The sequence below is a fragment of the Panthera uncia genome, chromosome D4 (assembly GCF_023721935.1).
Source record: "Panthera uncia isolate 11264 chromosome D4, Puncia_PCG_1.0, whole genome shotgun sequence".
NCBI lineage: Eukaryota > Metazoa > Chordata > Mammalia > Carnivora > Felidae > Panthera > Panthera uncia.
This window is the reverse complement of record NC_064807.1, coordinates 29,170,967-29,194,105: the sequence shown is the minus strand read 5'-3', so window position 1 is coordinate 29,194,105 and position 23,139 is coordinate 29,170,967. Positions and strand designations below refer to the sequence as shown.

At 37.2% G+C, this 23,139-nt stretch overlaps 1 protein-coding gene across 3 annotated transcripts in view; it reads right to left on the bottom strand.

Annotated features, from left to right (window-relative positions):
• Positions 1 to 23,139, bottom strand: part of ERCC6L2 (ERCC excision repair 6 like 2) — a 131,602-nt gene that overhangs the window by 2,905 nt on the left and 105,558 nt on the right. For 2 of the 3 annotated variants that reach the window (XM_049634184.1, XM_049634191.1), the window contains exon 18: positions 4,535 to 4,716. In XM_049634184.1, coding sequence (XP_049490141.1) covers positions 4,535 to 4,716 — 182 coding nt within the window. Of the gene's footprint in view, positions 1 to 4,534; positions 4,717 to 21,838; positions 22,743 to 23,139 lie in introns of those variants that run through there. The other variant, XM_049634199.1, reaches the window with a different exon arrangement.

Genomic DNA, 23,139 nt, shown 5'->3' with positions numbered 1-23,139 from the left:
TTCTCTGGTGTCACCAGTCAGGCAAGGGTAAATGAGGAAACCGTCCAGGGAACGGGGAACATGCACAGGCCCACTTCAGAGAGAACCTGGTACACAGAGGGGCAGGAGAAATTGCCAAGGAAGAGGCTGACTATCATGAAGGGTCTGTATGTCAATTTCAAAAGTTTGAATTTTATCCTGCACACACAACAGAGAATCCTGAGGGTAAAATAATGATTTATTTGTAATGTATGTAATTTGGAGCTTTAAAGCCACTATTATTTTGCTGCTCAGGCCAGGTTATGTCAAGTTTGTGTTTCCTGTGATTTTAGTGGCATCCATCGTGCATGCTCATGACTTTTGTGGCTTCAGATGAGCACCCTGCCTTCTAGTCCTCTTCACTGCACTGGTCCTCTTCACTGTTCCAAGTCCAGATATTATCTATGCCTGAGCAACAGCCACTCTTACTGCCAAGAGAATATTTAATAACACAAATACAAGCTTCCAAATTTCTGTCCTGGAAATTGCCAATGTTCTTGTTGGAAAGCAACAAGCACGTTCTTAAAAGGTTCCAGTTTTTACTTCATATGAAGTAATGAGGTATTATTTTGTTTATTAATCATCTCCAAATCCATTTTCATGGCCTTTCTAATAAATATTTGTGCTGTGAAGATTAAGTTATTGGCAAAGTTACAGGCTGATGTCTTATTTATCCAAGACTTGGTGGTGTCTCAGCAGCTGCCAGAATACTTCACCTTTGCTGTGCTGACCTCACTCAGAATCTTACAATTCTGTCCCTTTTGGGAGGAGAGCTTCTGACCCCATGTTATACCAGTAGTATGCAAGTAAATTAGGCTGGGAGGTTGTCCTTTACAGGATGAATATGACTGATTATAATTCATTTTATTTTTGCTTTCTAACTTGCTTTCATAATTCTTGGTCTTTAAAAGAATTTTCTCTAAGTATTTAAGGAAGGTACACTCAGGAGGTATAAACTAGCCACTTTGTAAGGAAAATTTAATAAACTAAAGTAGACACTCATAAGTCACTAGAAGAAAGAAAAAAAAGGAAATCAAAGACAGGTATATTTTAGCAAATATATCCAGAGTAGTTGTGTGTCATGTATATAATTCAAGTTCTCTTCCCTTTTCATGAGAACTGAGGGAAAATGGTGGGACACAGCTAGGTTATCTTCTTTTTGCCTGAGCTTTCTTAAGTGAAGGGAGGACTGAAACTTCATTCCGATGACCTGACGGCCACAGCGGGTACGGATTCGTGATTCTCGTAAAGGAGGATGATTAGTGGGAAAGATGTGTCAGCAGTTCTGACATCGATCCCTAGGTCAGAGGTTGGCATTCTAACATTAGTCTTTCACTTAGCCTAAGGCATTTATTCCCTGGGATGGGCAGAGAAGAAAGTGAGAGAAGAAAAATCTAATCATTTGTTAATAGTTTTATTTTTATATACAGTGCTAACGGAGATAAAGACACTTGTGCTCCTTAAAAACTGGTAAAATCCATTATGGTCTGCCTCTGAACAAAATAATTGCCCAAAGCAAATTACCCCAAATTTGCCCAGAATCATCATTGTAAGTCTATTTATGAGGAGAGATGCTACTGTAGCATGTAGGGTGTTTGCCTTTCTGGGCAATGGTGGGTAGCTGAGAGCCACACTCTAGCCTACCACACCAGCACCCAAGGGCTGAGGAGCTACCAAACCCGTGAGGAAAGAATTTGGAACAGGGAGAACCATCACCATTTGCCCATTGTCTGCAGAGGCCTTCAGGGTCAATTCAACCATGCCTTTCATCCCTGCTTAGCTCAGTCACTACTCCTCTGTCACCTGTAACAGGTGTACCAGGCCTGTTCCTGGTCCTAGTCTCTTCCTCCCCAATCTAATCGAATCCCTCACCCTTCCAGACCATTCCTCAGCCCCTGGAATGAGGCTATGCTCTACCAACTCCCCTGTTCTTCTCCCCAGATGGTCCCTCTATCCCCTCATGATGCCACCTCCTCCCATACGGCCCTCACAAGATAAGGCTCTTATACCTCACATCTTAAACCTCAGGGTTCATGCTTCACATGCTGCTTCCAGACCATTTTTTTTTTTTCTTAAACTTAAACTTAACTTAAACTTTTTTTTTCTTAACTTTTGCAGGTTTATGCTATCCTGCTAATCCATTCTTTCCCTCAATTTGTCAACTGACCTCTTAGTCGCTTCCTCCTAGTGACTGAACTCATGATCAATCCTGTTTCCTTTCCCATCTCCTGCCATCACTCTTGATAACACCAACATCCATGTGGATGGCCCATGTAACTCCAACTCCTAGCCCACCAATTTCTTTACCACCATCCCCCACTCCCCAAGACTCAACAGAATGTCAGGTCCCTATTCCTAAGGACATATACTGCCATTGTCATTACCATTAATTGCACAACCTGCAAATCCCTGAATTTAGTCACCTCATAATCCAGCTCAACTGTTTAATTCCCCCATGACAACAATGCTGGAAGATACTTCTGACCTCATCAAGCCTCCCCTTGTTTAGCTTAGGTTCGACTTTATAATTACTCCTTTGCAAACATCTTTCAGCTTCTTTGCTTCTCTCTCCCTCCATTCTAACCCCTGATAAAACCCAGCCATCTCCCTATTCTGTGTCTGTAACTGAGCAATTGAAGCCTGGCTGAACAAAGTCTGCACAACTGCATGGATGCTTTTACTGGAATTACTCTCCAACAGGGACTTAACATGACCCATGAATTCCAGTCTCACCAAGCTTGCTGTTCTAATTGATAAATGATTTATTTCATGACTTTTCTCTCCTGAAATTTCTCTCCCTCTGATTTGATACTTTAATTCTCAGTTAATTGAGAAAATATCGCATCTATGCCCATCTTCCATCCCTCCTCTTCTGATGCCTCTCAAAGGCTAGACCTTCTTCAGTAGTCTGGATCCCACCCTCTCCTGCTCTGCAGGACTTCTGTTACCACTTCTCCAGCATGATCTCTTTTTTTTCCATATTGGTTTTTTCCCTCAACACACAAATAGGTTCTACTGTCTTCCCAACTTAAAAAAATTTACCTTTGACTGCACAATGCCCTCCAACTACCGCAACTTTTCACACTCACAGAGAAGTCTCAAGATCTGCCCATCCCCTGCTTCCCACCTCACCCCGAGTCTGCCTAGGGATTTGTAGACTGCTCACATCAAGGCAGCCAGTGAGTTCTCCTGCCAGTTCTGGAAGGCACTTTTCCACTTCATCTGATTCTGGTTCTCAGCAGCATTTAATAAAATGAAGTGCTTCCTCCATTTTGAAATTTTCACTCCTCTTGGACTTCAGGACCTTATAGTGTGCCTCCTACCCAGCAGGCCACTGTCCCCTTAAGGCTCAGTCCTAGCTTCTCTTCTGTCTGTGCTGGGTTCCTAGGCTGTTCACATAACCTGTGGCTCTAAAACCATTTAAAATCTCAATGCTGATGACTTCCACATTTAGATCTCTAGTCCCCAAATCCTATTTTCATAGAACCTCAAATTTAATACAAGCAAAAGAGAACTCTTGATTTTTTTTCAGTCCAAACTCCTAGTTTTCCCCATTTTAGTAAATCCAATCTGTTGCTCCATGGAAAAGTTAAGAGTAGTCTTGTTTTCTCTCTTTCCCAACAACCAGTCCATACCAAACTGAATTCATCCACCAAACTCTATCTCCATGGGAACCACTCTACCGTAAACCACCATTGGCTAGTTCCTTATGGTCTTCCCTAGTCTGCTCTCTTCCACAAAGAAACTAGAACCATCTTTGAGAAACATACATCAGATCATGTTCATGCCTCAATAGCTTTGACACACCTGGGACAAAATCCAAACTCTTATCCACAACCTACAGGGCTTTGCATGCTCCAGCCCCATCTATGTCTTGGCCTTCAGCTCATGTCTTTCTGCTTGGTTTATTATGCACTAAGTACACTAGTCTTCTCTCAGTTCCTTGAGCACATCAAACCTCTTTGCTCCCTAGGGATGTCCTTAATCTAGTTCTTTGCCTGGTTATCCCTCAGGTCTCAGATGCCAATTCTGTTGCGAGGTCTTACTCTCTACCCAATAGAAAGCCATTGGCCCCCCTCCAGATCACCTTATTCTCTACCAACCAGGCCTGTCCACTTCTTTCCTGTAATACACCATTTTATAATTATTTATAATTTTTTTTTTTTACTTTTGAAAGTTTTATGGTTTAACTCTCACTGCACTGTAAACTCTGTCCTTTTTTATCCTGTCTGTGTAAAACCTAGCACAATGCCTGAGTGCATATTAGGTGCTCAATATTCAAAGAGTAAATAAAATGCAATTAAGTGTTTCATTTATCCATACAAAATGATTTCATTTTTTTATCAATTGAGGGATTAGCTTTCTAAAAACATCTAAAACATTTTGAATTTATTTTTTGAAGTATACAAATTCAGCTGCCAGGTATGGTTAAGATTCAAATTATTTGTGTATTTTATTAAGTAGCTATATTTCTTTTGAGAATAATTTTTAAAGTCCAGTGTTGCTATACACATACCTGCGGATCCCTTTTGGCGTTTCTCCAATTATAAAGGTGGTCTGGTCTGTGTGGTAGACTTTTTTCTTCTTTTGGCTTACAGGGTGTGAAATGTAAAGGGGAAATGAAATGTTTCCTTCACTTAGTTGTTGGTCTTTCTTTGAAAGTGTCAATATATCTGTCTTCATTTTTTCTTTATGTGTCTGGAAAGAGAAGGAATGCAAAACCTAAGTCTGAAAAAATAGTCGTTTTTGGTCAAATGAGGAGATGGCCTTATTTTTTCCAAAACCTCTTTATAATCAAGTATATCATATTCTCTAGTTGATAACAATATGAGAGATGTTAGTTAACTTAGATTTTTAAAAAGAAGATATAGGAATAAGTTACTTTTATATATTACTTTTATATATTTCATAAATATATATTTATATTTTATATATTTTATATAAATATAAACATTTATATTTATAAAATAAACATTTCATATAAATATATATTTTATATATTTATATTTTATATATTTCATAAATATATATTTATATAAATATATATTTATATTTTATATATTTATGAAATATATAAAAGTAATGCCAATACTATGATGTTTCCATGGTGTCCATCGTTTAAAATATATGTTAAAGAATATATCTTTCTTAAAGATATAATAAAAGTAATAGCAATAATATGATGCCTTCATTGTCAAGTTTGTTGGGATATTATATACATGCTGATATCCACAATCCTAAATGAGGATAAAAATTAATGATTATAAAAATAATGGCATAAAAACGAGATATTTAAAATTCTTAAATCAGTAATTTCCCTCAATATTATTAATCAGATTTTTGTTATTTAATTTTACATAAGTTGCCAAACTTTAAAATAACAACAATCTTTATGTGATAGTTAAATAAGAAACAATTTTCATAAATCCTACCTTTTAATCTCTACTAGATTGCCAGAATATTTAGTGATTTTAAGATGCTAACTACAGTTGGTTGACACTATATATAGAATTATATTTATTTTACAGACTATACTTGTTGCTTGTCTAACATAAATTGTTAAAAACACTGAGTCAAGAAAAAAATAATTTTAATTATTGGTTCCAATTTCCCTGAGAAGATGGTACAGTGAATACATGGAAAGCCCCACCCCACTCCAAAATGAGAAGACTAGATACAATTTGGTAACAACAACAAAATTACATTTGAGCTCAGAAGTGAGAAAGGTAAATCTCTAGGTGCCAAAAACAAAGAAGTGGTGAATAGGAGCTGATGCTCAGCAGCCCAGAGTTAGGGCCTTAAGTTATAGTTTACAGGACCCCATGTATAGAGGGGAGATGGAAATGACTGAACTCCCTGCATTAAAAGACAAAGAAACCAAAAACACAGTAGGAATTAAGAGGCTATCCAGTTTGCAAATTAAAGCTAGGAAAGTCCAAACTGGGAACACAGAAGAGAAGCAGGCTACCTTCCTATTCTAGATAGGAAGAATCACTGGAATGCCCAGCCTGTGCCATTTGTGGAATCTGATTTTGTAGCACCTGGGTGGAATGGAAAATCTAAGCTAAAAACCAACATAAAAAACTGGTCCAGAATCAGTGAAAACCATAGATCTCAATGAAGAGTGAATATAAAAACATACCATGGGAAGATTTCTATAATCCAGAGAATGCTTTTGATTCTGATGGGTGGTAGTGGCGGGGGGGGGGGGGGGGTTTGGGCAAAAATTATGAAGAATATATAAAACCCACCACCATGAAAATGGGCAGAAGCAACAAGTGTGAGAATATGTATCTGAGGAATTATAGATAACAAAGCAATCTGCAAGAGACTTTAAATCATTAGCAAGTCCAGAAAGATAAAGGAAAGAATAGAATATACTAGGGCTGGTATTATATAGACAGATCTGAAAGAGCCAAACACAAACTCTAAAAAGGAAATGTGGTTTTGAAATAAAAAATAGAGATAGGAACAAACTCAAAACATGGGTTAAGCAGCAGACTAAACAGCCTTACAATGATAGTTGATAAAGTGGTAGAGAAAGAAGACATGGCAGAAGACATACCAAAGTTTGTAAAATATTAGAAGGTAAGAACAGAGAAAACAGAAGAGATAATATAAAGACATAATGGCAGGTAACTGAAGAAGGCATGAATCCTCAAACTAAAAAGGGAAAGCAAATCTCTCGTGGGAAAAATAAAAATAAATCTGTACTTTGTTATATCACAGAGAATATCTTTAAAAACTGCCAGAAAGAAAAAACAAGATATCCCACAAAGAAATGACAATCAACCTGAAGACAGACTTCTCATGAATACCACCACCACCAGAAGACAATACCTTCTACATGCAGACAGGAAAAAAAAATATAAACTTAGAATTTATACCCAGTTAAACTATCTTTAAAGAATTCTTTTTTTTCAGACATACATACAGGAGTTTGCTAGACACAGATTCTTGCTGATGACATAATTATTTTTCTTTTACAGGAGTTCAGTGGGATTGAAATGGCACATATAAATGAATGTGTGTAGGGAAGAGTGTTTCATTCCACAAATATTTACTGAGCACTTGTTATCTTCCTGTCACCATGCTATGCAGTTGAGAACAAAAATATTTACATATACAAAGAGGCCTTTCCCTTAAGGGACTTAAAAATGACAAGCCAATTTTTAAATTTTAAGATGGAACATTTAGTTTTTTTTTAAATAAATCACTTATCTCTTCAACTTATTATATTTAAATTCATTTTATTGAAATAAACTGAACATTGGATAACATGTAAGATATAACTGTATGCTATTTATTATTTCATTTTATTTTATTTTATTTTATTTTATTTTATTTTATTTTAAAGTGATCTCTATCTAACATGGGTACCGAACTTATGACCCGAGATCAAGATTCACGTGCTCTACACAGCCAGCCAGGCACCCTGTAGCTGTATGTTTTTTTAGTAGCAAACCATTTCTAATGAAAATAAATTGACTTCTTATATATCTATTGTGACTCAGATGAACAAACATAAAATGCTGAAAGTACTTTCCTTAAAGACATCATTTCTTGAATCTTAAAGCATCAACAAAGAGGAAAATGCTGACCTTTAAAGATAAATCTGTAAGAGATTTGACACACTTATTTTACCTCACAAGAAAACAGATGGATGTTATAAGTTTCTAATAAAAAGGCTCATCATTTTAAGATGATTCCCAAGAAATGATCTATTATTGTAAGGAGAGATGGTATGTTTACGTGAGGATAAGTGAAATAAACAGAAAAAGAAGGAACTGGGCCAAGAACACTCCCTCCTCATATACTGCAATTTCTGAAGCCATGGAGAAATCATGCCAGACAATGGTAATTTTCAATAACTTACATGATTACTCTTGGTCTTTCTGACTCTGGCAAAGCATTACAAAGCTCACATTTTGTATGGATACATTTTTTTTTAAGTCAGTTTTATAAATTCTTCAGGAAAATTCAGCTTTTCAACACAGGTATCAAACAGGTGGATCTTTAATTTTGCCAAGAATTCTATATTTAAAAACTTGATTGTGTTAGATAATCATTCTTTTCACACATGGGCTTAATACCCTATCCTTCATTAAAAACAAACAAAAAAAATCTATCTAGGTTCAGATAGGTTCATTTTAGTAGAGTACTTTGTACTTAAACAAGGTTGTAAACAAAATTTTGTTTGTTAATTAACTTAATAAACATTTTAGTGGCCTTGTTACAAAGCTGGTTTCACTACTTCATAGTAAAATGGTATCCTTTACAATAGTGGATACAAGGAAAAAAGTTCCAAAGTTTAGTTCCAATTGCAGTGATAGTTATGCCATAAAGCAAAATTCAAGGCCTATGGCCAAGATGAAAAGTTTCCAGATTATGTGAATTGGACTCAAACTCATTCATTACCACTTATGTCAAAGCTGTGAAGTCATATGACACTGAGGCAACACAATGAAGTAGCAACAGTTATAAAGGCTCGAGTAATGAAAAGTTCAGTAAAAAAGACTGGATTAGGAATTTAAAAGACAATACTGTCCCTCCTTAACACTAGGAGAGAGGGTGAGGTTGCTTGCTAAAGAAAGCAAAATAAATCCACTCCTCCTTCTGCTAAAGAGTAGAATGGCCAACAACTGGAATACTATGCCTGTATTTAAAAGGAAATTTTGCAATCATGACCTGAATAAGAAAGAAATGCCAGTTTCTGCAAAAGCCGCTAACTGTTCCTAATGTTTTCTTAAAAAGTTTCTTCAAAACTATCCATCAAGATTTGCCTTGAGGAAGTACTTCTATATTCTGTGATTCTGATGAGTTTTCCGTCATATTACAATTTATGATTATAATAATAAGGAAATATAAAGATAAGAACTTTGTACATTGTATTGTATAAATATTTCTGCTAAGTATTTTAGAAAGCTTGACACTATTAGAGTATAATTTATAACTTAGTAATTGCTACATTCATGATTATTTGCCTAAGTTATTGGGTATTGTTAGGTGTTTCTACTATAGTGTTTTTCAAATTCGATTTGTGGAATCTTTATTAAAAATAAAATCTAGTAAGTGGTTTACCCCTAGGAAATGTAAAAATATAGTTAAAAATTCATTTGATGATGAGATTAGTTGAATGGAAATGGGGGGATACTTAAGAAGAAGCCGGATTATCAGAGAATTCTGAAATAATCATTCTAATCTATGGGTGGTAATATGTCTTCCTCCTTTGGACATACACATACTATATGCAGCCATCAGTTGAGAACTGAAAAAGTAAAGGAAAAACTGTCCCCCTTCAGACCACAGTTAACCAGGGCTAAAAAGGTAAAAGATAGGCTATGTCTGATTATGGTAAATCCTAATCTCATTCATATAAATAAGAATTTAAACACATGATATGCTGTTTTTACAAAAATAATGATTTATTATTAAAACTAAAGTTCATAAATATAAAAATTGTTTAATTCAGTTAAAACATTAAGTATATATCATTTCGGTAAAGGATAATTGTTCTAATATATTTTGGCCAAAATAGTCTCCTCATCTATTCACAGTTAAATGCTTAACTTGGAAATGGCTCACTTCAAAGACTTTATGAATATCACCTTTGATTTAATTTTCATGAAGTTATAAAATCATTATTGATTTTTTCTGATTTGTCTGTAAATTGTGTTTGAAAATATATCATAAAAATTACTACTTAAAAATGTACAGGGGTGCTTGGGTGGCTGAAGCATCCAACTCTTGATTTCGGTTCAGGTCATGATCTTACAGTTTGTGGGGTCATGCCCCTGTGTAGGGCTCTGCACTGACAGCACGGAACCTGCTTAGGACTCTCTCTCTCCCTCTCTCTGCCCTTCCTTTTGCTCATGGGCAAATATGCACGTGTGGGTGCACTCTCTCTCCAAAAAAACAAAAACAAAAATATAAAAAATGTATTTTGTATACATGTATACATGTATACATGTATGTATATTTTGTAAAAAATATAAAAAAATGTACAATGTATACATTCTACAAAATAAAACCTATAATTATTTTAAATTATAAAAGATCTACATTAGGATTATAGTGAATAAGAGAGCACTTTTGTAGGGAAAAATTCCTTCTTCTAGAGTAGCCCAAATGAATCCACAGTAGACCTAAGCAACTGTATATAATTCTGTATAATTTATTTCTTACTGAGAAGTTTTAGGTTTATGTTGGTTCTATGAAGAAAGTTCCTTATCTTACTCATTGCTCTAAAGATCAATAGTAAGAAAGACTCAAATAACTTTTGATAATACTCTTTTGCCTTTGAAGCAAAATTCTGTGTTTCAAGGCATTAGATCTAAGCCGAGTTATGTTACTTTAAATGAAATAAGAGTTATTTTTTGAAAGGCAAAACTAAAAAGGAGATAGAGTATATATAGATTTTCAATATGAAAGTAAGAAAAAATAAAACTGACTCTTAAAAAGTTTAAAGATAGCAATCTTTACTGTCAATGTGCTGAGAAAAGAAAAAAAGAATATTCCTCTTACCTCACAGCCATATGATTACATTAGCATGTTTCTATTTGCTATGTAGGAAATCTATCTTTATGTACTAGGAAGTTTCACTGGGAATAGTGCAGAGAATGTTTAAGTTAAAAAAACAACAACAAACTTTTCTACTAACAGTCTTTGAGGTAAAAAAAAACAACAACTTTGGAGGTAAATTACTGAAGAACTGTAGAGAGCACCTAGATAGGAATAGCAAGGAAATGAGCAGAGCTGATGGGGATCAATCTGTCCTATAGCCACCTACCTGTAACAAGTGGGGGCAAGAAACAGAACAATCCAGGAGAGTGAGTTTCAAAAGGAATCATGAACAGCCTCCAATTCCCATTTTAGCAAGAGAAATATTATTGTAATTTCTGCCATCTTTTTTTAAAAGTATTTATTTATTGATTGATTGATTGATTGATTTTAATATGAAATTTATTGTCAAATTGGTTTCCATACAACATCCAGTGCTCATCCCAACAGGTGTCCATCACCCACTTTCCCCTGCCTCCCACCCCACATCAACCCTTAGTTTATTCTGTTTTTAAGAGTGTCTTATGGTTTGCCTCCCTCCCTCTCTTTTTTTTTTTTCCTTCCCCTCCCCCATGGTCTTCTGTTAAGTTTCTCAGGATCCACATAAGAGTGAAAACGTATGGTATCTGTCTTTCTCTGTATGGCTTATTTCACTTAGCGTAACATGCTCCAGTTCCATCCACGTTGCTACAAAGGGCCATATTTCATTCTTTCTCATTGCCAAGTAGTACTCCACCGTGTATATAAACCACAATTTCTTTATCCATTCAAATAATCCAGTGAAGAAATCTGCCATCTTTCTAAAGCTCCTCAGGGCTAATTCCTGGAGACGCAGCCAGAGCCAATGCAGACACTGCGACTCTTCCTCCCCTGCTCATCTATCCATACCCTCCACGAAGGAAGCCTGGACAGGGATAAGGTACAATGCAGAACAGCTTCATAGGATGGGTAGCCTTACCATAGTGGGCCACTGGGAATTATGGAAAAGTTTTATTAAGCAATTTTAGAATGGCTCTGTCTGCTAAGCTGGTCTCTCCAAAAAACACCCTGTAGAACATATACCAGAACAAGGAGCAAGAGATATGTAACAGACACATTCACTGTTTCGTTTTGTTTTGTTTTTCCCCCATAACCAGATGTTTAGGTTTGATTAGTCATTGACACAACTGGAAAGAGAGAGACTTTCAAAGGGATTGGAAGGTCCTGATGGCTTGGACCCACTGAGAAGCCTGAGTTTGGATTCTAAGATCACCAGAGTATCTGCCCATTATAGGAAAGCTCTTGGTCTACACCTTGTTCCTGAGAATGGCACAGAGCCTCACAAGCCACTCTACAGTCACTGCCAATGTGTGGGTGTGGGTGCACCGTGTAGCCACTGGTCCTCACAGTGTCCTGATCACACCAACTTTGCCATAAAGACTAGAAAAAAAAAAAATCAGTGTTCTTTTTTTTCTTCATTCAATCTTAAATAGTGAAGTCTGAGAGGCAGCAATGCTTTTGTTTACACATCTGTTCAAACAAAAGATTAAAAAAGAAATCTCCCTTTGGGTAAGGGCCAAACTCTATAAACACATAAGAAGTCATAAACTTCTTTGTCTTTGCAAAGCAGGGAATCAGGAGTATTATAAAAATATATAGCACATGTAAATACATTCATTCAAATGGCATCTGAGTGTCTAAAAGGACAAAAACTTTTAAGGGTCTTTGCACAGGTGTGAAAAAGCTCCTATCCTGAAAGTAATCATTCAAGATTTTTGCCTGGAGGTAGGAAATATTCCTGTGAATGCAGTTTTCCAATATTCAGGAAAGCCTAAGGCAACTATGAGCTACTCCTGAATTGTCTTTACTCATCCTCTGGTTGAAAGCCAGGTGGTTAGAGGACCCACCACAAATACATATTAAAGTCAAATTTTCTGCATGTTTAAAAATGACATTCAAATCTGAAAAAAAAAAACCCACTTAGATTCAAATCCAAAATCTTTTTGGGGGGGTTGTTATTGCCATTCTGCTTTACTCCTGGAAGAAGTAATAGTTACAATCCAGCTATATCTATGTATCTCTACCTGTATCTGTATCTCTCTATATTTTTAATAGTATTTTGCTTTCTAAGTGAGTCACAACAGAACAACTTTATAATGGCTGTCCTGAGCCTAGGTTCCTTTTTTATCCACAACAGTCCATTTCTCATTATCTGATAGACGTATATATCTAACCCTGGGAGAACAGGTGAGTATTATGGGGCATGCAGCACACACTGCAAACAGAAATAGAAAAGCCCCATCTCCTTGGGATCTGTGACCCTGAAGACACTGCCAGAACAGTCATCTGTGGGAACAGGCCAGGTGAGACAGTGGCAGTCAGAGCACTGGACTCAGCACCTTGGGCCCTAGGGTCCAGAGGAAACTGGGGAAGTTTTGTTAACTTTTTGAGCCTCATTACCCTGGGGGATAATGAGTGATTTGGGGATCAGGACCTAAGGGGGTAGGAATTTGGATCAGGGACTCCCATTGGTCTCTTTCATATTTAAAATTCACAATTCTGGGGCGCCTGGGTGGTTCAGTTGGTTGAGCATCTGACTTCGGCTCAGGTCATGACCTCACTGCTCATGAGTTGGAGTCCTATGCTGGGCTCTATGCTGACAGCTCAGAGCTTGGAGGCTGCTTTGGATTCTGTGTCTCCCTCTCTCCCTCTGCCCCTCCTCTGCTTGTGTTCTCTCTTTCAAAAATAAACATTAAAAAAAACAAAATAAAATTCACAGTTCTAGCAGTCCTTATAAGATCTTGAGAAAGTAGTAATCAGTAGGTCCTTAGCATCTTGTAGCCCTGACACAGTTTCAAATCTTTATATGTATTACTTGCATTATGGTAAAACTTTATCTAAAGACCATTTGAAGGTCCTGTACTTAATATTAATAATACCTGGTATGTGAAAAGATCACAGAAGGTGGTGCTGATGGAAAAATATTTAAAGAAAGCCTTCCTTGGCAGGCATCTGTCCCTACCTGCCTTTTCAGCAGCTGGCATTTCCCACAGGGAGCTTAGGCTCCTCCCTTGCTTCCTTCAGGCCTCTGGCTGGAGTTAAGGCTTCTAAATGTAGGCTGACAAAGCCACCAATGGTTCTCTAGCATCTTGGGAAGATCATTTCAAGCATGTCCCAAATGAGAGACATTGCAATTAGCTGTGATGTTTGATGCAGATTATTATTAATAATAAAGTACTGAAATTTGATTATTATTAATAATAAAGTACTGAAATTAGCAAATTAGAGTGGATTCTGTATGGCCACATCATTCTGATGTGCCTTCTTGAATCCTGTAGAAAAGGAAGTAAAGCTTTTACACAGAGAAAGGCCAATTAAAAGTATATCCCACTAGAAGTGAATTTAATGATCAGGATCCTCTCTTCATATGGTCCAAGATGGCAGTTCTGAAACTATGGGTCTTAAAACCTCTTTACACTTTAAAAATTATTAAGGACCCCAAAGAGCTTTTGTTTGTGTGTGTTTTACCTATTAAACATTCAAAAATATTAGTTAATCCATTAAAAATAACAATAAGCTGGGGCACCTGGGTGGCTCAGTTGAGCGTCTGACTTCAGCTTAGGTCATGATTTCGTAGTTTGTGAGTTCGAGCCCCACATTGGGTGCTGCACTGTCAGCGCAGAGCCGACTTCGGATCCTCTGTCCCCCTCTCTCTGCCCCTCCCCCACTTGTACTCTCCCAAAAATAAATTATTTAAAAAAATAAATAACAATAAGCCAATTACATGTTAACCCGAAAAACTCTTTTTATTTTTGTTTATTTTTAAATGTTTATTCATTTTGCAAGAGTGAGCATGTGCACATGCACTTGCATGACACAAGCAGGGGAGGGGCAGAGAGAGAGGGAGAGAGAGAATCTGCACCATCAGTGTGGGGCCTGAATCAGGGTTTGATATCACGAACTGTGAGATTGTGACCTTAACCAAAATCAAGAGTTGGATGCTTAATTGACTGAGCCACCCAGGCTGCCCCTGAATAACTTTTTTAACAACAATAACAACAAAACATTTTACATTTTCCAAGCAAACAAAAAATTAACATGAATAGTGGCTATTGTTTTTATATTTTTTAACTATCTTTAACATCTGGATTAATAAAAGACAGCTAGAGTCTCATATCTGGCTTCTGCATTCAATCTGTTGCAACAAGGTTGTTTTGGTTGGAGTATATGAAGAAAATCAGCATCATGTAGACATGTCGTTAGAAAAGGGAAGAATATTTTAATGGCCTTTTCAGATAATTGTAAATATTTTTTGATGCTATATCAAAACTCAGTTAAGGTTAGTTTCATGTAAAATCTGAAACCATATCAGTAAATTTTTACATTATTAAAATTCATTGGCATATGTTGTACTTTGGCCGGATTTTTTTCCCCAAGCATGACAGTGATATTCACTTGGTCATTTGGAAATACCAATGAACTGAGTTATGTAGATCTTTAAAATGTGACACATTCAATTACACAGCATTGGTAAGTCATATTTGTTGTTATCACCACCTATTGCATCAGGAAAAAATATGTAAGTATGGGGAATGCGTCATGGTCATGGTGGAAGATACAAGATTTTCAACATTTTATTTTATTTTATTTTTAAAAAAAAATTTTTTTTAAACGTTTTTATTTATTTTTGAGACAGAGAGAGACAGAGCATGAACGGGGGAGGGTCACAGAGAGAGGGAGACACAGAATCTGAAACAGGCTCCAGGCTCTGAGCTGTCAGCACAGAGCCCGACGCGGGGCTCGAACTCACAGACTGTGAGATCATGACCTGAGCCAAAGTCGGACACTCAACCGACCGAGCCACCCAGGCGCCCCAATTTTCAACATTTTAATTGAAAGCTTGAATTTATCCCTGGCAACACGTCCATGCCCACTGGTTTCCTTGAAGTACCAAACTCACTAGGTTCATTTTTAAGAAATTACCTACCAAATCCAAATAACCAGTCTGTCTGTCAGCAATTCTTTCAAGTACAAACGATGTTTTATTAAAAAAAAAGGTGGCTAGTTCACTTTGCAGCTCAGGTGTACAAGTGCTTATGTACACTCCCTATTTTAGCAAACAGAATAGAATGAAAGATGAGTATAAAAGGTTGAGATTTGATAAAACGAGCCATTTTTATCAAGGATAAAAATCAATCAAAGATATTCATCAGACAGTCGGTTTAAGCGGCCAACTTCAGCTCGGGTCATGATCTCGTGGTCCGTGAGTTCGAGCCCCGCGTTGGGCTCTGTGCTGACAGCTCAGAGCCTGGAGCCTGTTTCAGATTCTGTGTCTTCCTCTCTCTGACCCTCCCCTGTTCATGCTCTGTCTCTCTCTGTCTCAAAAATAAATAAATGTTAAAAAAAAAAAAAAAGATATTCATCAGAGAAACTAGCTTCCTTGTCCTGCAAGTATGTACAGAATCCAGAGACTACTAGGTATGATTTGGGGCCACTGAATGATTCATGATAAGCTGCCAGCAGTTTTCTCACCATTACTTTTACACCATTTGTGCAATGTCAACAAGTGAAAAAGGCACTTCAAGTTATTCTGAGAATAGTTCGGACCTTGCAGACCCCTGAAGGAGTCTCAGATATCTTAGGGGTCCATGGACCACATTTTGGGAACTGCTCATCTACAATAAGCTGACATGCCTTCAATCAGCACATACATGATACCTCCATGCTGGAAACTCTGACCAGGATGATTGAGAGTGGATTTTGGTTTTACCCAGCTTTATGCCTACACACAGGAAAAGGCTTCCCCCCTTCTTGAGTGAAAACAGAAGGGTCTTTCTGTCTAGAATAATGATTACCAGCTCCAGGCCTGGCTCTTAGCCTTCTTCACTAGGGAATGGTTAGATATTATGCACATGTTGAAAGTTACTTGTCGGAGTATAAACTCTAACATTTCAGTCTGTTCAGGTCAGTTTAACATCTTTTGATTATTTCTCTACATGCAAGGCCTTTCATGATGTGTTCCCTCAATGCAGTCTTACTCTTCCTGATGTCCAATAGATGCTGGCTTGGTTAGGCTAATCTTCTCACTACTGCCAAACACATCATGGATATCCATTTCTGGAGCCAAATTTCCTCAGCCTTGCCTTCTGCCCAACATAGTTCTACCCATGCTTGAAGGTCCAGATTCATGAGATTTTCCTTGCGTACTTTTTTTTTCTTGCATTGTTATTTCAATTTCTCATTTGATAGCTTTATTATATAAATGGAATCTACCTTTATTTAAAATGTTATATAATCACATACAACATACCAAGCCAAGCAGCAACTATGTTGCATGTAGGCCAAAAATCCTAATTTCACCCGCCAAAGGAATACAAGACCAGGGGGCTCTCTTTGAATAGGTAGGGCCCCTATTCTATTGGAAACTATTTTGATTGCTTAGACCTTACCTATGTAACTGGAGCTATACATGCCTCTAACACAGAGAGCAACCATATATATATTTTTTCATATTGAGTCCTGAGTCATTTAGCCGACAGCCTTTCAATAAACGAATGTTGGATGAAAAAACATAACGCAAGTAAGAAAAATTTTTGGAAGACAATTTACCAAAAGCAAAAAGTTCTTCCTCTTAAGGTATTCATTACTTCACCTGGCAACAGTAAGAGGATAGCCTTATATGCTGAATAAAAAGCAGGTTATGGCTTTCCAATTCCATTTTTTAAGCAGTTGCTGCTACAGTCATGAAAATTGTTTACAGATTAATTGAAAGTTGATTCTGATAGTAACTTGGCTACGAGATGAGAGTACCTTTTTTTTATTTAAAAAAAATTTTTTTAAATTATTTAATGTTTTATTTGTTTTTGACACAGAGAGAGAGAGGCAGAGCATGAGCAGGGGAGGGGCAGAGAGAGAGGGAGACACAGAATCCAAAGCAGGCTCCAGGCTCTGAGCTGTCAGCACACAGCCCGACGCGGGGCTCGAACTCACAGACCATGAGATCATGACCTGGGCCGAAGTTGGACGCTCAACCGACTGAGCCACCCAGGCGCCTCAAGAGTACCTTTAAAACAAAACATCAGCTTACCAACAATCTTAACATAAAAGCGGTGAGAGCTGACTCTGGTCATGTTAAAGGGGATATTATCCTCATCAGGAAAATTGCAAAAATATCACAAATTCCAATGTTAGATTAGGGACCACAGTTCAAACATATTTATCCTGCCTAAAGCCACTGCACTGCACAAGAATTCATGTTCATATTAAAAATTAGAGTAATTCCTCACATTTTTTATTTGTAGACTCTCTTTGAAAAGGCTGTAGTTAATAGCTACTAGAAATTCAATTAAAATCAGTAAGCTCTGATTGAATATCTATGTACCAGGTACTATTCTAGCTCCAGGGAATAAAAGAATAAGCTTCCATTCCTAACACAAATGAGTTTCACAGTCTAACCAGCAATATAATGGCAGACATTGTTGATGGCCTATCAACAGCCACTGTTACTTTCTTTGTTGTCTGAACAAAATTGGAGTTCTCTTAGAGATGTGCTCCAGGATGGTGGATTGCTCTCTCAGTTCTCGGGGTGGGGGGGCTGGGGGGTGGGGAATAAATGGAGATTAGGCAAGCTAGTCATGTTTTGCAACAAAGATTGTTCTCCTCAACAAAAGGAGACATGTATGAGAGAACCATACCTTTCTGTCTTTGGATGATGCATTTGTATAAGAGAATGAGTTCTTGAGATGCAGTGGTCATCCTGCAACATGAGTCAAAAGGCCCAGGCACTAAATGTTGACTTACCAAGGCCAATGACGCAGAAAATGAGAAAGCCTGAATCCTTATGATGTCATTGGGCTATAGCACTAAACCTAGAAATACCCCTCAACAGGCTTGCCATTATGTGAACTAGTTAATGGCCCACTGTATAGGTCACTTTTATTAATTAATCATTTATCTTTATTGAAATATAACTGACATACAATGTTACATTAGTTTCATAGTGATTTGATATGTCTATACATTGTACTAGGCTCACCACAAGTGTAGCTACCATCTGTCACCACTATTATAATACCATTGACTGTATTCCCTATGCTGTACCTTTCAGCCCTGGGACTATTCATTCCAGAACTGGAAGCCTGTATTTCCCACTTCCCTTCACCCATTTTGCCCATCCCCCCACCCTCTCTCCTCTGGCAACTATCAGTTTGTTCTCTGTATTTATGGGTCTGTTTCTGCTTTTTGTTTATTTATTCGTTTGTTTTGTTTTTTAGATTCCACATGTAAGTGAAGTCATATGGTGTTTGTCTTTCTCTGACTTATTTTACTTGGCATAGTGTCCTCTAGGTCCATTCATGTTGTTGCAAATGGCAAGATCTCATTCTTTTTTGTGGCTGAGTAAAATTCCATTGTGTGCATACACCACATCTTCTTTATCCATTCATCTATTGATAGACACTTGTGTTGCTTCCCTATCTCTGCCACTGTAAATAATGCTACAATAAACATAAGGGTGCATCTATCTTTTTGAACTAGTGTTTTCATTTTTGGGGGGGGACAAATACCCAGTAGTGGAATTACTGGATCTATTTTTTCAAATTTTTTGAGGAACCTCCCTACTGTTTTCTGTAGTGACTGTACCAGTTTGCATTCCCATCAACAGTGCACGAGGGTTCCTTTTTCTCCATGTCCTCACCAACACTTGTTGTTTCTTGTGTTTCTGATTTTAGCCATTCTGACAGGTGTGAGGTGATATCTCATTGTATTTTTTATTTGCATTTCCCTGATGATTAGTGATGTTGAGCATCTTTTCACGTGCCTGTTTGTATAGGCTAATTGTAGATGGTTATCCTATTCCTTGCAGCTGAAAGTATCCTGTAGACATATATACAGTATCACATAATACAATGGTAAGTACTATAGCAGATACACACACGTAAAAATGAAGATGAGGAAGACATTTACACTGCTTTGGAGAGGCCTTAGGGGACAGCTGTCTTTGATGATACAAGGGGGAGGAGTTCAATAAGCAGACACAGGTGAAATGGAATTTTAAGCAAAAGCAGCACAGGAGCAAAGGCATGGCAGGGTAAAAGTCCACGGTGTGCCCATAGACTGGTTGACAGTCTGAAAGCTGACCAGAAGAGTCTGTTCATCTTTACATCCCCAGTGTCTAGCACAGTGCCTGGTACAGAGTATCAATAATTTTGAATGAGTGTCTCAGAATGAAAATGAAAAAGCAGGCTAGGGCCAAATTGAGATCGGCCTTATGTGCCATGGAAAAGAAGCATGATAAGACATTTCACATAACTTTGGAAGGCAGAAACTTGAGGTCCTAAGTGATTGTTTAGATGTATTACTGCTAGATGAGGAAAGCTCACAAAGTCATAAATGGGTAGGGATATCTTTTCTGGCACTGTTACCCATGTTCTCCCTTCTTGAGTGGGTTTCCTATACCAGCACTGCAGCCAACAAATGGCACGTATGGAGTGCAAATGAAGAATACCAGCATTTATGCTGCTCTAAAATGACTAAGATCTTTACATGATCTGCCAGTGTACTCTATTTGTTAACTTGTGGAGCTAAGACTTGAGAAGCCTTGACTTCATGGTGAAGATGGTTGTGCCTTATGTAATACTTTCACACAGGAATTCAAGTGACCATCATTTTCTGCACTCCCACTCTGTGCTGCCTGTTGCTAGGCTGTGCTGTTTATGAAAGTGTACACAATGGTCCTAATCCTTAAGCAGCCTGTAACCTACCCAAGGAGAGAACAAACACATTTGAGGTAAGCAACACTAATATGGTGTCCACCGTGTCTACAATGATGACTGGTGCAGAGTATGGGTGTGAAGGGAACTTGGAACAGAGTGATCTCTGAAGACTGAGGGAAGTGGAACTTGAATGGGTCCACCTGGAGTGGAGGATCAGACAGTAGATGATATGGATATAGAGGTGTAGACCGAGTAAATTTATTGAAAAGCATGGGTGCCAGGCAACCTGAGAATACTTCTCATTCAATAAGGAGGGACTATTTTCCCTGGCTCAATTAATATGTCCAGTGGTAGTTCTGACAACGTTTAAGTCATCTGCAGAGGATTTCCAGGAAAACCAGGAAAGTTGTTCATGGAATAGTGTAAACCACTTAAAATTCTCAAAACATAGTGATGGGTTCACTGTAACCTTACTGCAACTGAAAACATAAATTTATTCATAAGGTATCAATTATATATATATATATATATACACATATATATAATACAATATATATTTATATATATATATATATATATACATAAGACACTATTTTAAATCTCTGTGGTTATCAAAAATGAGTCAGGGATATATCCTGCTATTTAGAAGTCTAGAGTTTCATTAGAAAAGAAGAAGAAGATGTGTACTTATAAAACAAATTTGGAAGTCATATTTTAGAATAACAGGCCATAGAAAGTACTATTGGGTGAAGCAGAAAGAGTGTAAGAAGGACATCTTAGTTCCAACTTAGGGAGGAGCTGGGTCAGGCTTTGTGGAAGAGACAACAGGATCTGAGGTAGGTTCTGAAAGGTAAAGAGATATGGAGATTTGGGGGGATGAAAAAATTAAGGCTCAAGGTTATTCCTGGTGGAGAAAAAGCATAAGAGAAAAAAGCAAAAAAATCATGTCTTTGCCAAAACATCTTTGGCACAGTAGATAGTGCCAACAGTGTGACTGTTATTTCTTGAGTCCAGACAGAGCTTTAACTATCTAACAAAATATTTTTTAAAGTGAAGGATACATTCAGTCCACTTAAATTTTTTTGTTTAACTGCTAAAGTGAGGGTGATTCTTCACAAGCAAGTTATTTTGAAAAATCAGACTGATTTGTCATATTTGAAAAGTAAAATGGAGGAAAAAAAAAAAAAGTAAAACCACCAGAACAAAATAGAAGCCAAAGAAACTGAGGAAAAGGCACAAGAGAAGATAGATGGATTGAAAGACTAGGGATTTAAATTGACTGACACTATTGAGCCTGAGGGAAGTCACTTACCCTCTCATTTTTAAAAATCAGTAAAATGCGGGGCGCCTGGGTGGCGCAGTCGGTTAAGCGTCCGACTTCAGCCAGGTCACGATCTCGCGGTCCGTGAGTTCGAGCCCCGCGTCAGGCTCTGGGCTGATGGCTCGGAGCCTGGAGCCTGTTTCCGATTCTGTGTCTCCCTCTCTCTCTGCCCCTCCCCCGTTCATGCTCTGTCTCTATCCCAAAAATAAAATAAAAAAACGTTGAAAAAAAAAATTTAAAAAAAATCAGTAAAATGATACTTTTGCATTAAATAGTCTCCAAGAATCCTCCAAATTCTGAAATACTATGTTTTGCTAGTCTTATAATTTTGCCTCATTCATCCTATAAAAATTCAGAATTCATATGTTTAGAAACAAGATTCTCAGATGAAAAGGCAATAGGTATTTCCATTAAGTGGCCATTCCAATTGCTAACCGGTTTTCATAGAAGGATAAAATATACGTTGAAAAGGGCTATTAAGTGCTTAAATTTCTTTAAGTCATGAGGTAAAGTCAATCAGAGTTCAATGAGGTCTTATATCTCTAAGCTTTTATATTGTTAATGAGAAGGCATTATTTGAAGAAATAGTATTTTTTAACTATTTAGAATTAATCTTCCAGCTATTTAAACAGAGAAATTGTTCCAAGAAGCGACATCTATCTACTGTGCAATTGGAACAATGGCCAGCTGGGAGAGTTAGAATACAACTATTTCCTGATAGGCAAAGATTATTTTTTCTCAGTTCAGTTCATTGTGAAATTAGTTAATAATTCTTTTCAAATATAATTTTTTTCTATAGAATTCTTCATGAAAAATGAGTCCTAGCTCAAGGTAGGTCCTTTGTCTATACAATTAGAGAATGCTAGATATCTTTTATGGTATTCTAACATATGCTATTATTGGTACTATCAGCAACAGAAATTGTATGGGGTCATTGTAGAGAATAAGAGAGGGAGTTTCACTCATCACCCTTACTGATCAGCAATAATAATAATTACAAAAAATAAAAATTTATATTTTGAGTAGTTTTAATGCCTTTATCACAAGGAGCTGAATGTGTTTTGTACACATCAGGTCAGTAGTCCCGTTTCTCTGTTAATCCTGGTAATACCACTGTGAGGAAGAACACCACATCTACTTGTAGCCATCAGCTAGGAGGGAAGTAGGTGTGCATGTTTAAAGGTAACAGTAGATTCTCCTTGCTCTGACTAGGTAACAGGTGTTCTTCACAAATGATACACTATCTTTCTGAATCAATCCTAGTTCCAAAGAATCAAACTTGTCATGCCAACACTGGTTACATAATTTCATACATATACACACAAAATTTAAACACTCTTGATCTCTCCTAAGATTACGTGAAGGAATAACTTTCTAATATAAATACCATAAAATTAACATCTAGCTACAGAAAGAAAAATGATCAAACCATGAAAAATCCCACCCAGTAAGAGTTAATTCCGTTACATGCTGAAACCATAAACCTTCCTTACTCAACTACTTCATAAACCAGTCATTTGTGAACGATTACTTTAAACCATCATGCCA